Source organism: Berghia stephanieae, chromosome 7, assembly GCF_034508935.2.
Source record: "Berghia stephanieae isolate SIO BIC M18660-M18661 chromosome 7, UCSD_Bste_1.3, whole genome shotgun sequence".
Lineage (NCBI taxonomy): Eukaryota > Metazoa > Mollusca > Gastropoda > Nudibranchia > Aeolidiidae > Berghia > Berghia stephanieae.
The window spans coordinates 47,674,424-47,691,923 of record NC_088366.1 but is presented as its reverse complement, the minus strand read 5'-3'; the positions used below and the strand labels follow the sequence as shown (position 1 = coordinate 47,691,923).

Below are 17,500 nucleotides of genomic sequence, written 5' to 3'. Positions count from 1 at the left end.
AAGTTATTTTTTGACCAGCAGTTAAGCTTAATAGCCAATATTCTCAACACAAACACATAACATAGAAACGATTGAGACATTGAGTATGCTCCGGTATATGGGGTGAATTTTTTAATTCAGAAAAGTGAGTGGAGCAGGCACTTATGTTGGTAACAACAAGATATGAAGTGAGTAGAAAAGTGCCAGAAGACAATAGAGAATAAAAAAAATTTCGCGGCGGTGGTGGGGTTTGAACCTGCGACCTTATTGGTACGACAACTCCGCCTGGCAGGTGAGAGCGTGGCTCTACCGTCTGAGCTATCCACGAACACAAAAATATTCGTATCAAACCCAAGTCATATTTCTAAAGCCTTCTCTCACCCACTACTGGAGATAAAATTTTTATTCTCTATTGTCTTCTGGCACTTTTCTACTCACTTCATATCTTGTTGTTACCAACATAAGTGCCTGCTCCACTCACTTTTCTGAATTAAAAAATTCACCCCATATACTGGAGCATACTCAATGTCTCAATCGTTTCTATGTTATGTGTTTGTGTTGAGAATATTGGCTATTAAGCTTAACTGCTGGTCAAAAAATAACTTCGCGATGGTGGCGCCCGAACGAGCCGGTGATCTCCAGTAGTGGGTGAGAGAAGGCTTTAGAAATATGACTTGGGTTTGATACGAATATTTTTGTGTTCGTGGATAGCTCAGACGGTAGAGCCACGCTCTCACCTGCCAGGCGGAGTTGTCGTACCAATAAGGTCGCAGGTTCAAACCCCACCACCGCCGCGAAAAAATTTTTATTCTCTATTGTGTTCTGGCACTATTCTACTCACTTCATATCTTGTTGTTACCAACATAAGTGCCTGCTCCACTCACTTTTCTGAATTAAAAAATTCACTACGAATAAAACGCTTTACCTACCACAATAACGTGACAATGGGAGCGATCTATATTCATGTTTTCGTCCAACCAAGTCATCGATCACATGATCTCTTGCTGTCCAAGGGTTGGATATTTCTTAGTAAATGTAAACAGGCTGCTTTGTTTATGAAAGTTGTAAACAAACCAATGAGTCAAGCTGAACAAAATGACCAATCGTGATGTTAGATATTTCAAAAACTGCGAACGCTTTTCACTATGTAGGTCACTTTGAACACATTTAGCAATGTGACCAATGATCTCGAGCACATGGAAAGGTAATATAGATCATCCCCATTGACACAAGAGGTATAGATAGTTCGAAGATGACGTAACTCAGGTCTTTGTTATTGTTTTTTGCCATCCGCGTCTATGAGTAATGCTCACTGAACTTTATTAACCTCACTATAAACTTACATGGATACACACCGTTTTGTGTGTTGGTCCGTTATACTTCCGGATGGCAATGTTATGAGCATCTTAGCCAAGCGCATACTATCTATACGACACCGCTCTACAAATAATACACTTTACCTACCACAAGAGCGTGACAATTGGATTCAATATTCTGATGTCACGTCTCCCAGCAACGGCGGCCATCCTCGTTCTAAACAAAGAAAATCGGTACTTTTTATTCTTCATGCTGGCTCGAACTTTTCATATGTCTTGTGATCAGAATGTGTAAAAGTCAAAACATGATCAGATTTATAATGGGTTTTTTTATTCCTCTGGGTACGCTTTTATGCTCATCGAAGAAATATTTCATAAGGGCGTACGCCATTGTTCCGATAGTTTAGAGCTAGTTGCTAAGTTACCATGCGTCATTACGAGGGAAGTGACGCCACGACTGTTGAAGCGTATTGACACGACAACGCTCTACGTCTGTTCCTTTCATCTCCAATTTGATTGGCCTTATAGATAGAATGCGCTTGGCCAAGGAGTTCACAACATTGCCATCCGGAAGTATAACGGACCAACACACAAACTCTGTGTAACCTTGAACTTTTATAGTCTGGTTAATACAGTTTAGTGAGAACAACTCACAAACGCGGATGGCAAAAACAATAATAAAGGTCTGAGTGACGTCATCTTCGAACTATCTATAATATCTGTCCAAAGTCGGCACTAAAATTCGAAAGCACTCTTTCACATTCGAAGACTAAAAAAGGGGTTTTAGCTTCCCATTCATCAATTGATGCTATGCGTTTGGGTAAAGTACTCCCCTGTTCTCCTCGCCAGATGAATCATGTCAACACATAAATCTATAGACAGCATGCGCTTGGCGAAGAAACTCACAACATTGCCATCCGGAAGTATAACGGACCAACACACAAAACTGTTTAACCATGAACTTTTATAGTCTGGTTAATACAGTTAAGTGAGAATAGTCGTCAATAGTCGTAACGTCACTTCCTTCCTTATGACGCATGGTAACTTAGTAACACTGGCTCTAAACTATCGTAACAATGGCGGACGCCGTATGAAATATTTCCCCGGCGAGCATAAAAGCATATCCAGAGGGAAAAAAACTTCATAAATTTGACCATGTTTTGACTTTTACACATTCTGATCACAAGGCATATGAAAAGTTCTAGCCAGCATGAAGAATAAAAATTAATGATTTTCTTTGTTTAGAACCAAGATGGCCGCCGTTGCCGGGTGGCGTGACATCTGACTACTGAATCCAATTACTCATAAACGGAAATGGCAAAAACAATAACAAAGACCCGAATGACATCATCTACGTTCTATCTATAAATGTAATATTTAACGTATTTTTAGTCTATTAGAAGGAAGTTAGTGAGAACTAATCACCTAACTGGCGGTCTAAAAACAACAAGGGTTCGATTGAAGATATTGTTATTCATACATACTATAGATAGAACGAAGTTGACGTCACTCGGGCATTTGTTATTGTTTTTTGCCATCCGCGTTTATGAGTAATAATCACTTAACAGTATTATCCAGACTATAGATAGAACAAAGATGACGTCACTCAAGCCTTTGTTATTGTATTTTGCCATCCGCGATTGTGAGTGATTCTCACTAAACTGTATTAACCAGACTATAAACATTTAAGATTACACATAGTTTTATGTGTTGGTTCGTTATACTTCCGGATGGCAATGTTATGAGTTTCGTAACCAAGCGCATACTATCTATAAAAGTTCATGTTTACATAAGGTTTTGTGTGTTGGTCCTTTGAACTTCCGGATGGCAATGTTATGACCTTCTTAGCCAAGCGCATACTATCTTTTGATAGCGTGCGCTTGGCTTAGACGCTCACAACATTGCCATCCAGAAGTATAACAGACCAACACACAAAACTGTGTGTAACCTTGAACGTTGATAGTCTGGTTAATACAGTTTAGTGAGAATTATTCATAAACGTGGATGGCAAAAAACAATAACAAAGACCTGACTGACGTCATCTTCGTTCTATCTATAGATAGTACGAGGTTGACGTCACTCAGGTCTTTGTTATTGTTTTTTGCCTTCCGCATTTATGAGTAATTTTTACTAAACCGTATTACCAGATTATAGATAGTATGCGCTTGTCTTAGAAGCTCACAACATTGCCATCCTGAAGTATAACGGACCAACACACAAAACCTTTTGCCATCCACGTTTATGAGTAATTCTCACAAAACTATATCCATCCAGACTATAAACGTTCAAGGTTACACATATATAGTTTTGTGTGTTGGTCCATAATACTTCCGGATGGCAATGTTGTGAGTTTCTTAGCCAAGCGCATACTATCTATAGCAGTTGTGAAGTTTACGTCACTGAGCTTTTCGTTATTGTTTGTTTTTTAGAAAGCTAGAGGGTGATTAGTTCTCGCAAAAAATATGTTAATCAGGCTATTAACGTTAAAGTTTATGTGTGTGTGTGTGTGTGTTGGTCCGATATTTTTCCGGCTGGCAATTTTCTTGTGCCAAGCGCATACTATCTATTCATATTTTTGTGTATTTGAGCGTTTTATCTGGCCCGGAATGCAGGAGTTGTGAGTATGTTACCTAAATTTCCACGAACCGTGCTCAAAGCGCTTGACTCAAAGGGTTCCTGACCAACAGCAACACGTAACATGTAGAACGAGACATGACGCCTGTTAGACGATATTACAATTTTTCCGAAAAAAAAAAAAAACAACGCTGTTAACGGCCAGGTATTCATTTTAAACATGAGTACGGTCAGGGAATGTGAGTCTTTTCCAAGGACTCAACTATGCGCCAAGCGAGACTGACTCGAACCCTGGACCTTCCGATCCGAAAGCGAGTGTCATACCACAAGACCACATAGCCTCACACTGACTGTTGTATGAAACAGTGCCAGACAAAGCAAGAAAGAATAAAATACAAGAAAAAAAAGACATCACAAAAAATTTATCCTGTTTCGTCTGGGGATGGAGGCAGATATATTTTTTTCCTTATATGTTGACATCAATGTACCTTTTCTCGATATTTATATCTTTACACTTTTATAATCTGTATATCCCTTAATTTACACTATGTAATTATTCTTACAGCCTACAATATTATTATACTATATTTATACCTTGAATTTTGATTTACATATTGATAATTGTGTAAGCCGTGCAAACAGAATGATGGGAATAATATATAGAACCTTTATAAGTCTTGATAAAACCACATTTTTATATTTGTATAAATCGCTCGTTCGACCAATTCTAGAATACGGAAATTGCATCTGGAGCCCATTATATAAAAGACAATCTATTAGTATTGAAAGTGTACAGAGGAGAGCTACCAAAAAAATTTATACAATACAGTATTTATCTTATAAGGAAAGGTTAGAATTTCTTGACTTACCCAGTTTGAAATATAGAATTCGTGGGGATTTAATTCAGGTTTATAGATTGGTACATGGTCTGGATAGGATAGACTTTTCTGATTTTTTTTCATATTCTAATATTACTTTTACTAGAGGGACAAGTTTAAGATTTTTGTCTCTAGGTGCAAAACAAACATAAGACAAAACTGGTTCGGTATTCGTATTGTTCAGAAATGGAACAGTTTGAAATTTGAAACAAAGAATGCAAAATCTATGGATTATTTCAAGGTGTTAGTAGACAGGGAATTATATGATGGGAGATTTATATATGACGAATAATACTTGTTTGCTCTGCTGTTGACATGGCTTTCAATCTTGTATGTATATATTATGCATTATTATATTATTATGGTTATCTTCTATACGCGTGTGTATGTGTGTGTGTGTGTGTGTGTGTGTGTGTGGTTGTGTGTGCGCTTTGCATGTCACGGTTAAAGAAATATGTTTGTACACCACATGAGTACATTTAAGTTGAAATACTATCTTTACCACGTGTATCGTTATTGTAATATTTAATCAATAGATTTATGGCATTACTAATTAATATTAAGGGCATTCAAAGGATCTTATCCTATTTTGCCCCATACCACATGTTATGTTATGTTATGTTATACCTATTACCAAATTTTACTTTACCACATTATATTTACGTATATTATGTTTATGTATGTACCATTGTCGGCATTTTAAACGTCTGTACAAAAATTTCCTTTTGGATGAATAAAGTACATTATTATTATTATTATTATTATTATTATTATTATTATTATTATTATTATTATTATTATTATTATTATTATTATTTTTTTTTTTTATTTTTTATTATTATTATTATTATTATTATTATTATTATTATTTTTATTATTATTATTATTATTATTATTATTATTTTTATTATTATTATTATTATTATTATTATTATTATTATTTTTATATTATTATTATTATTATTATTATTATTATTATTATTATTATTATTATTATTATTATTATTTTTATTATTATTATTATTATTATTATTATTATTATTATTATTATTATTATTATTATTATATTAAAAATTGATTCAACTCTCTCCATACCAGCCATTTTCAGGATTTTCCCCAAAAATTCACACCCAACAACACAAAAATAGATTTTTTATCACTCAAACACAATAGCAGTTAAGTTCTTGCCATACATTATTTCTTTAGCAAAACATGCTCTACAACACACTGTTCATTTTCTTTTAAGTTTTATGATGTACAAGAGAAATTTGAATAAGAAATATGTTGGTTGTATCGTAACGAATGTGACGATTTTCCTATAGTTGGTAAGGAAAGGGTTAAGACTAAATTTAAAAACCTTCTTACCTCGGGGTAACCCGCGCCGTGTAGGCCTCCTAGGCGGTGTCCAAACAGTTGAATTAGGCGTTTCTGGTTAACCGGTTAAATAAAAAAAAAAAATTAAAAATAATAAAATAATAAACTTGAGATTTTATATAGCGCAATTTCAACTGAACGTGTTCAAATCGCTTTACAAAAGGTCCCTGAACAACAGCAACACGAAACATATAGAACGAGACATGACCCCCCCCCCCCCCACCCCCAGCCCCCACCCCCCTTATCCATCCAGCAGTGATTGGGTAACTGGGTCTGTTAGATCTGGCAGAAGTAAATTTGTAACAGACCAGCGTCCTATCCCTTGGATAACAAGCAATTGGTATTGTCCGTTTCACGCTATATAGAAACCGGGATAAACTCCGGCTCTAAAGGAGGCAGTTTTGTTGTTTTTTTTTTTAATTTTGGCGGCATTATTATTAATCCCAACACCTCGTTACCGTTCAGAGCCAGAGAGTTCTATGTGGGTCTTGTTGACATTAAACATTAAGGCTTAGTGTACACTGTTGATTTTGTAAGACGACCGACCTAAAGTCAAAGCAAACACTCAATCGAGCGACTGAAGATAAAACCCTGTGAATGTTTGGATTGACCTACAAAAAAAGTGTTTTTTTTTAACCCGTTGATAGAATAGCTCCAATTAGAGAATAAATATTCTCATTCTTTAAAAAGCAACATGAATACAACAGCTTTTTAAAAAATGAACAAAATTATTTCAAACACGGAACGTGTCGGGCTCATAATGTTTCATACAATAAAAACATAAATACATTATTACGAAAAAAAAAAATAGATCGACATGACAGAGAAATTCGGTACGTTCGAAGATGACGCCACTCAGGTCTTTGTTATTGTTTTTTGCCATCCGCGTTTATGAGTAATGCTCACTGAACTGTATTAACCCGACTATAAACGTTCATGGATACACACAGTTTTGTGTGTTGGTCCGTTATACTCCCGGATGGCAATGTTATGAGCTTCTTAGCCAAGCGCATACTATCTATAGATAGTATACGCTTGGCTAAGAAGCTCACAACAAGATATGAAGTGAATAGAAAAGTGCCAGAAGACAATAGAGAATAAAAATTTTTCGCGGCGGTGGTGGGGTTTGAACCTGCGACCTTATTGGTACGACAACTCCGCCTGGCAGGTGAGAGCGTGGCTCTACCGTGTGAGCTATCCACGAACAAATATTCGTTTCAAACTCAAAGTCATTACTAGATCCCTCTCTCACCCACTTCTTGAGACCGCCGATTCGTTCGTACACCACCATCGCGAATAATTTTGACCAGCAGTTAAGCTTAATAGCCAATATTCTCAACACAAACATATAACATAGAAACGATTGAGACATTGAGTATGCTCCGGTGTATGGGGTGAATTTTTAATTCAGAAAAGTGAGTGGAGCAGGCACTTATGTTGGTAACAACAAGATATGATGTGAATAGAAAAGTGCCAGAAGACAATAGAGAATAAAAATTTTTCGCGGCGGTGGTGGGGTTTGAACCTGCGACCTTATTGGTACGACAACTCCGCCTGGCAGGTGAGAGCGTGGCTCTACCGTGTGAGCTATCCACGAACAAATATTCGTTTCAAACTCAAAGTCATTACTAGATCCCTCTCTCACCCACTTCTTGAGACCGCCGATTCGTTCGTACACCACCATCGCGAATAATTTTGACCAGCAGTTAAGCTTAATAGCCAATATTCTCAACACAAACATATAACATAGAAACGATTGAGACATTGAGTATGCTCCGGTGTATGGGGTGAATTTTTAATTCAGAAAAGTGAGTGGAGCAGGCACTTATGTTGGTAACAACAAGATATGAAGTGAATAGAAAAGTGCCAGAAGACAATAGAGAATAAAAATTTTTCGCGGCGGTGGTGGGGTTTGAACCTGCGACCTTATTGGTACGACAACTCCGCCTGGCAGGTGAGAGCGTGGCTCTACCGTGTGAGCTATCCACGAACAAATATTCGTTTCAAACTCAAAGTCATTACTAGATCCCTCTCTCACCCACTTCTTGAGACCGCCGATTCGTTCGTACACCACCATCGCGAATAATTTTGACCAGCAGTTAAGCTTAATAGCCAATATTCTCAACACAAACATATAACATAGAAACGATTGAGACATTGAGTATGCTCCGGTGTATGGGGTGAATTTTTAATTCAGAAAAAGTGAGTGGAGCAGGCACTTATGTTGGTAACAACAAGATATGAAGTGAATAGAAAAGTGCCAGAAGACAATAGAGAATAAAAATTTTTCGCGGCGGTGGTGGGGTTTGAACCTGCGACCTTATTGGTACGACAACTCCGCCTGGCAGGTGAGAGCGTGGCTCTACCGTGTGAGCTATCCACGAACAAATATTCGTTTCAAACTCAAAGTCATTACTAGATCCCTCTCTCACCCACTTCTTGAGACCGCCGATTCGTTCGTACACCACCATCGCGAATAATTTTGACCAGCAGTTAAGCTTAATAGCCAATATTCTCAACACAAACATATAACATAGAAACGATTGAGACATTGAGTATGCTCCGGTGTATGGGGTGAATTTTTAATTCAGAAAAGTGAGTGGAGCAGGCACTTATGTTGGTAACAACAAGATATGAAGTGAATAGAAAAGTGCCAAAAGACAATAGAGAATAAAAATTTTCGCGGCGGTGGTGGGGTTTGAACCTGCGACCTTATTGGTACGACAACTCCGCCTGGCAGGTGAGAGCGTGGCTCTACCGTGTGAGCTATCCACGAACAAATATTCGTTTCAAACTCAAAGTCATTACTAGATCCCTCTCTCACCCACTTCTTGAGACCGCCGATTCGTTCGTACACCACCATCGCGAATAATTTTGACCAGCAGTTAAGCTTAATAGCCAATATTCTCAACACAAACATATAACATAGAAACGATTGAGACATTGAGTATGCTCCGGTGTATGGGGTGAATTTTTAATTCATGTAAAAGTGAGTGAGAAAGCAGAGCACTTAATTGTTGGTAACAACAAGATATGAAGTGAATAGAAAAAGTGCCAGAAGACAATTAGAGAAATAAAAATTTTCGCGAGCGTGTGTTTGAACCTGCAACCATATTGTACGACAATCGCTGGCAGGTGAGTACGTGCTCTACCGGTGTGAGCTATCCACGAACAAATATTCGTTTCAAACAAGTCATGACTAGATCCTCTTGTCACACCACTTATGAGACCGCTGATTCGAACCACATCGCGAATAATTTGCCAGCTTAGTAAACATTCTCAACAAACATAACATAGACGATTGGACATTGAGACTCCGTTATGGTAATTTTATTCGAAAGTGATGGCAGGCCTATGTGGTACAAGATATGAAGTGATAGAAGTGCCGAGCAATGAAATAAATTCGCGCGTGTGGGTTTGAACCTGCGACCTTATTGGTACGACAACTCCGCCTGGCAGGTGAGAGCGTGGCTCTACCGTGTGAGCTATCCACGAACAAATATTCGTTTCAAACTCAAAGTCATTACTAGATCCCTCTCTCACCCACTTCTTGAGACCGCCGATTCGTTCGTACACACCACCATCGCGAATAATTTTGACCAGCAGTTAAGTCTTAAATAGACCCAATATTCTCAACACAAACATATACATAGAAACGATTGAGACATTGAGTATGCTCCGGGTATGGGTGAATTTTTAATTCAGAAAAGTGAGTGGAGCAGGCACTTATGTTGGTAACAACAAGATATGAAGTGAATAGAAAAGTGCCAGAAGACAATAGAGAATAAAAATTTTTCGCGGCGGTGGTGGGTTTGAACCTGCGACCTTATTGTACACAACTCCGCCTGGCAGGTGAGAGCGTGGCTCTACCGTGTGAGCTATCCACGAACAAATATTCGTTTCAAACTCAAAGTCATTACTAGATCCCTCTCTCACCCACTTCTTGAGACGCGATAAAAAAATTTTTATTCTCTATTGTCTTCTGGCACTTTTCTATTCACTTCATATCTTGTTGTTACCAACATAAGTGCCTGCTCCACTCACTTTTCTGAATTAAAAATTCACCCCATACACCGGAGCATACTCAATGTCTCAATCGTTTCTATGTTATATGTTTGTGTTGAGAATATTGGCTATTAAGCTTAACTGCTGGTCAAAATTATTCGCGATGGTGGTGTACGAACGAATCGGCGGTCTCAAGAAGTGGGTGAGAGAGGGATCTAGTAATGACTTTGAGTTTGAAACGAATATTTGTTCGTGGATAGCTCACACGGTAGAGCCACGCTCTCACCTGCCAGGCGGAGTTGTCGTACCAATAAGGTCGCAGGTTCAAACCCCACCACCGCCGCGAAAAATTTTTATTCTCTATTGTCTTCTGGCACTTTTCTATTCACTTCATATCTTGTTGTTACCAACATAAGTGCCTGCTCCACTCACTTTTCTGAATTAAAAATTCACCCCATACACCGGAGCATACTCAATGTCTCAATCGTTTCTATGTTATATGTTTGTGTTGAGAATATTGGCTATTAAGCTTAACAGCTGGTCAAAATTATTCGCGATGGTGGTGTACGAACGAATCGGCGGTCTCGAGAAGTGGGTGAGAGAGGGATCTAGTAATGACTTTGAGTTTGAAACGAATATTTGTTCGTGGATAGCTCACACGGTAGAGCCACGCTCTCACCTGCCAGGCGGAGTTGTCGTACCAATAAGGTCGCAGGTTCAAACCCACCACCGCCGCGAAAAATTTTTATTCTCTATTGTCTTCTGGCACTTTTCTATTCACTTCATATCTTGTTGTTACCAACATAAGTGCCTGCTCCACTCACTTTTCTGAGCTAAGAAGCTCACAACATTGCCATCCGAAATGGAACGAACCAACACACAAAACCATGTATAGATAGTAAGCGCTTGGTAAGAAGCTCACAACATTGCCATCTGGAAGTATATCCTGCGTTTATGAGTAATTCTCACTAAACTGTATCAACCAGACTAAAAAGTTCATGGTTACACATAGTTTTGTGTGTTGGTCCGTTATACTTCCGGATGGTAATGTTGTGAGCTTCTTAGCCAAGTGCATATTAAATATAACCTTGAACTTTTATAGTCTGGTTAATACAGTTTAGTGAGAATTACTCATAAACGCAGATGGTAAAAAGAAATAACAAAGACCAGAGTGACGTCAACTTCATTCTATCTATGTAATACGCTTCAACAGTCGTAACGTCACTTCCCTCATAATGACGCATGTAACTTAGTAACTAGCTCTAAGCTATCGGAACAATGACGGACGTCCTTATGAAATATTTCTCCGACGAGCATAAAAGCGTATCCAGAGGAAACAAAAACCCATTATAAATCTGATCATGTTTTGACTTTTACAAATTCTGATCACAAGACATATGAAAAGTTCGAGCCAGCATGAAGAATAAAAAGTACCGATTTTATTTGTTTAGAACCACGATGGCCGCCGTTGCTGGGCGATGTGACATCAGACTATTGAATCCAATTTCTATGTTGTCGATCAGGTTTTTTCTTGTTTGTTGGTTTTGTTTCTTTTTTGAAGGAGACATAGATAGTATGCGCTTGGCTAAGAAACTCACAACATTGCCACCCGGAAGTATGACGGACCAACACACAAAACTACGTGTAACCTTGAACGTTTATAGTCTGCTTTATACAGTTTAGTGAGAATTACTCATAAACACGGATTTAAAAAATCAATAACAAAGACCCGAGTGACGTCAACTTCATACTATCTAAATGCGAATTTGTCCTTATTGTTTTGTGTTTTGTAGATAAAGTGCTAACCCGAAAGGTCCAAGTATTTGTCTTCGACCAATAAATTGAAGCTTACAATTCTACACTTAATTTTTTATTTTGTTGTTGCATGGGTCAAGTTGTACACATGAAAGCAGGTCTGATAACCAAACACAATTGGATTCAATAGTCTGATGTCACGTCGCCTAGCAATGGCGGCCATCGTGGTTCTAAACAAAGAAAATCGGTACTTTTTATTCTACATGCTGGCTAGAACTTTTCATATGTCTTGTGATCAGAATGTGTAAAAAACAAAACATGATCAGATTTATAATGTTGTTTTCCTCTGGATACGCTTTTATGCTCGTCGGAGAAATATTTCAAAAGGGCATCCGCCATTGTTCCGATAGTTTAGAGCCAGTTACTAAGTTACCATGCGTCATTACGAGGGAAGTGACGTTACGACTGTTGAAGCGTATTATTATGAGCTCGACTTAACATCGTTTTAACGAGACAATGGTGCGTTGTCTTGAGAGGATTTCCATTACAACAAAATGAGCCCATAAGTTGGGTTATCAGACCTGCAGAAAAAATACACGTCAGTCTGGGTGGTTAGGATCCTAAAAATTGAATTGCTGGAATCTCGACTGCACCCGGGATCGATCTCGGTCCCTTTTCTTGTGAAGCGAGTGCTCTACCAACTGAGCTATCGGAACTCCCCCCCCCCTCAAAATATATAATATATGCATCCAATCCTACCTTTCCGATTAGATGGTTCCCTGGAGTAGTGTGGTCTAGGGGTCCACACAGCTGGTTTGGCTGTAACGTGTGGTCCGGGGGTCCACACAACTGGTTTTGTTGTATGGTACGGTCTAGGGGTCCACCAAACTGGCTTTTGTGTATTGTGCGGTCTCGGGGTCCACACAGCTGGTTTATTTGTATTGTGCGGTCTTGGGGTCCACCAAACTGGCTTTTGTGTATTGTGCGGTCTTGGGTTCCACACAGCTGGTTTTTTTGTATTGTGCGGTCTTGGGGTCCAAATAGCTGGTTTATTTATATTGTGCGGTCTTGGGTTCCACACAGCTGGTTTTTTTGTATTGTGCGGTCTTGGGGTCCACCAAAATGGCTTTCTTGTATAATATCGCCTTGGAGTTGTGTGGCGCTGTCTGGTAGTTCTGTCTGTTGAAGATTGGGAAAAGATGTGATTTAAAATCGTAAAGAGATTGAACGAAAATGACTTCACTCAATTATTTGTTATTGTTTTTTTTTTTCTTTTTATTTGTTTTTTATGAGTAGCTCTCACTAAATTCTATAGATAGTATGCGCTTGGCTGAGAAGTTCACAACATTGCCATCCGGAAGTATATCGGACCAACACATAAAACTATGTGTAACCTTGAACGTTTATAGTCCGGTTAATACAGTTTAGTCAGAATTACTCATAAATGTGATGGCAAAAAAGTAATAACAAAGACCAGAGTGATGTCATCTTCGTTCTATCAATTAATCAGACTATAGACGTTCGTTATATCCAGCTGGCGATGTTATTATTGTTTTTAACTAAACGCAATGCATCAATAGAAGGGATGAAATTGACGTCACTCAACTCTTTGTTATTATTTTTACGACAGCCTGTTAATGATTAGTTCTCACTAAATCGCATCAGTCAGACTATAAAGGTTAAAGGTTACACACAGTTTAGCGTGTTGGTATGTTTGATTTGGTTGACGGATTTTGCGAGTATTCTACCTAAACGCATAGCATCGGTATCTGTTTTGATCACGTGTCGGTTACTGATACAGATATCTGGATATAGCACGCCTTGAGAATGTGAATAAATCGAGACCAGGTGCCTAAAACCATCACAGGTTCAAAATAAAGATAGAATGAAGTTGACGTCACTCGGGTCTTTGTTATTGTTTTTTTGAGGGGGGTATTATTTTTTTTTGGGGGGGGGGGCGAATGGGGGGGGGCGAGTGGGGGGGGGCGAGTGGGGGGGGGGCGAGGGGGGGGGGGGGTTGCCATTCATGTTTATGCGTAATTCTAACTAAACTGTATTAACCAGACTATAAACGTTCAAGGTTGCACAAAGTTTTGTGTGTGGTCAGTTATATTTCCGGATGGCAATATTTTGAGTTTCTTCGCCAAGCGCACAGAATATATATTTTGTTCCACTCTGTCAATTGAAAATACCAATTATTAAAAAAAAGACAAAACAAAGATTGCTTTGGATTAAAAATCTCAAAATTCTCTAACCATTTCATGATCCTTTGTATATGAGATTATAGAAGGGACGTAATACGCTTCAACGGTCGTAACGTCACTTCCCTCGTAATGACGCATGGTAACTTAGTAACTGGCTCTAAACTATCGGAACAATGACGGACGCCCTTATGAAATATTTCTCCGACGAGCATAAAAGTGTATCCAGAGGGAAAAAAAAAACATTATAAATCTGATCATGTCTTAACTTTTACACATTCTGATCACAAGACATATGGAAAGTTCTAGCCAGCATGAAGAATTAAAAAGTACCAATTTTCTTTGTTTAGAACAACGATGATCGCCGTTGCTGGGCGACGTGACATCAGACTATTGAATTCAATTGACGTCACTTTGACTCTTTGTTATTGTTTTTAGCCAGCCATTTTGTATGAGAAGATCTCACTAAATTGTATCTATCAGACGATAAACGTTTAAAGTTACACCCGAGGATCATCTCTGGTTACACATAGTTTTGTGTGTTGGTATGTACGTAATATCCGGCTTGCGGATGTTGTGAGTATATTAACTAAAAGCATAACATCAATAATTTCTAAGCAAGTGTTCTACTCACCTTTCCACGGAATGACGGAGGGACTCGGCGTTGTTCTATGGTGCGGCCCAAAAGTTCCATAATTCGATGAGAGCGTTGTTCTATGAGCCGAATGAACAGTTCCGTACTTATATCTAGGTGTTGTTCCATCACGCTGTCCATCGTTTGCGTTAATCCAGGGTGTTGTTCTACGACCTTGGTAAAACGTTTCGTAGTTATACCCCGGTGTTGTTCTATAGGCTGGTCTCAAAGTTCTATGAGTTGTTCTGAGTACGGGATGAGGAGTTCTAGAGGTGTAGACTGGTATAAAAGTTCTTGGTGGGTAGGTGGTCGTGGCTCTATAAATTTGTTGTGTAGTTCCTGTAAAAGAATATATTTAGGGAATTATTTTTGTTATTGATTGTTATTCTTGAATTTTTCTCTCTGCTTCGTCTTTCACTGTTTCAGCACACTCACTTTTTCAGATCTTTATTATGTTGCTTAAAAGTGACAATGCAATATAGATAGAACGAAGATGACGTCACTCAGGTCTTTGTTTGGTTGGGTTTTGTTTTTGTTTTAATTTTTGTTGTTTTTTTTTTTGTTTTTTTTTTTTGGGGGGGGGGTTTGGCCATCCGCGTTTATGAGTAGTTCCGCAGGGAACATTTTTTAAAAATATCTATTCCAAGGGGAGACTGGAATAACCCAGGCGTCAACCGCAGTTCAGCGCCGCAAACTGAGCTAGTTCGAGATGACTTGCTAAATGTCACACAGCGCAGCGGGTATTCGAACTCGGTACCTTTATGGTTTAAAAGCAAAGACCACGCCGTCCCTTGCAATAGAAGGAAAGATTAAATAGAAAAATAACTCATAAAAACTTGAGAATGAGCTTTTATTATATAGTGCAATATCCACTAAACGGCGGCTTTGTGGTCTAGTGGTATGACACTCGCTTTCGGATCGGAAGGTCCTGGGTTTCGAGCCTCGCGCTCGGCGCATAGTTGAGTCCTTGGAAAAGGCACTTTACTCACATTCTCTCATCGTACTTAGGTGTAAATGAGTACCTGGCCGTTAACAGCGTTGTCTTTGTCGGAAAATTGTAATATCGCCTAACAGGCGTTATGTCCCGTCCTACATGTTAAATGTTGCTGTTGACTAGGGACCCCTTGGAAAGCGCTTTGAGCACATTTAGTGGATATTGCGCCATATAAAAGCTCATTTTTAAACGTCCTCAAAGCGCTTTACAAAGGGTCGTAACATGTAAAACGATGCATGATGCCTGTTAGGCGATATTACAATTCTTTTTTTTTCCGACAGAGACATCGCTGTTAACGACCAGGTACCCATTTTACACCTGGGTACTGTGAGAGAATGTAAATAAAGAGCCTTTTCTAAGGACTCGAACCCAGGACCTTCCGATCCGAAAGCGAGTATCATATATTTAGGCGATATTACACCTTTTTTCGGAGAGAAACATCGCTATTAACGACAGATACTCATTTTATACCCGAGTACGATGAGAGAATGCGAGTAAAGAGCCTTTCCCAATGATTCAGCTATAAGCCACTCGCTCCTGACTCGAACCCATAACCTTCCGATCCGAAGGCGATTGTCATACCACTAGTCCACATTGACACAACTTCATCGTCACAACTACTGTTTACATTTGGGCACGTAAAAAGACACCCGTCGAGTGTCTGTCTCCTTGCTGTATATGTCTATTAGTTCGACAAATATTGAATATAAAAGCATCAATTAAAAGAAGTGAAAGCCAATGGATGTTAGATATAATGTAAATAGAATATCATCACAAATCTTCAACGAGTTCATATTTGTTTTAAATGCTAATTCATTCCTTTTCAGCCCAATAGAATCTTAGCTCGGTTGTATTATATGAATCATCATCATCATCATCATCATCATCATCATCATCATCATCATCATCATCATCATCATCATCATCATCATCATCATCATCATCATCATCATTCTTCTTCTTCAAATAAACTGACTGTCAATGTCCATATCCAATTGTTTAAAAAAGTGAAAATACACTATAAATATTAAATAAATGCAAAGATATATGTGTGTGTATATATGTATATATATATTATATATATATATGTGTGTGTGTGTGTGTGTGTGTGTGTATACAGAGATAAAGAGATAGAGAAAGAGAGAGAGAGAGGAACATCTCTATTATCCCCAATACACTTCCAACAGTCGTGACGTCACTTCCCTCGTCATGACGGATGGTAACTAAGTAACTGGCTCTAAACTATCAGAACAATGGCGGACGCCCTTATGAAATATTTCTCCGACGAGCAAAAAAAAGCGTATCCAGAGGAAAAAAAATCTGATTATAAATCTGATCATGTTTTGACTTTTACACATTCTGATCACAAGACATATGAAACGTTCTAGCCCGCATGAAGAATAAAAAGTACCGATTTTCTTTGTTTAGAACCACGATGGCCGCCGTTGCTGGGCGACGTGACATCAGACTATTGAATCCAATAACACAGTAATGTCAACAACAAAAAGTAGTCCTTCAGAGACAGTCGGCCCGTGGAGCAGGAGTTTATCACGGTGTGTTTGTTGCCCTTTCTTCTTCTTCTTCCAGTGTCATCTTATGGGTAGAGGTCGACTTGAAATGACACGCCAATCTTCCCTGTTGACGGCTTGCTGACTGCATTCGGCTGCCGACAATCCTGTCCATGTCCTCACATCATCTATCCAAGTTCTTGCTGGCCTGCTTCTTCCTCTTTTCCCCTCAACTCTACCCTCAAGAATGTCCTTGTTGACAGTTTGATGGCGTCTTAGATG

The 17,500-nt window shown here is 38.7% G+C and overlaps 1 protein-coding gene across 1 annotated transcript in view; it reads right to left on the bottom strand.

Moving 5' to 3' along the window:
• Nucleotides 1–17,500, bottom strand: part of LOC144976560 (uncharacterized) — a 36,502-nt gene that overhangs the window by 16,361 nt on the left and 2,641 nt on the right. The window contains exons 2-4 of the mRNA XM_078920854.1: nt 14,717–15,055; nt 12,641–13,060; nt 6,113–6,175 (exon numbers count right to left, since the gene is read on the bottom strand). Of these exons, the coding sequence (XP_078776980.1) occupies nt 6,113–6,175; nt 12,641–13,060; nt 14,717–15,055 (822 nt within the window). The remainder of the gene's footprint in view (nt 1–6,112; nt 6,176–12,640; nt 13,061–14,716; nt 15,056–17,500) is intronic.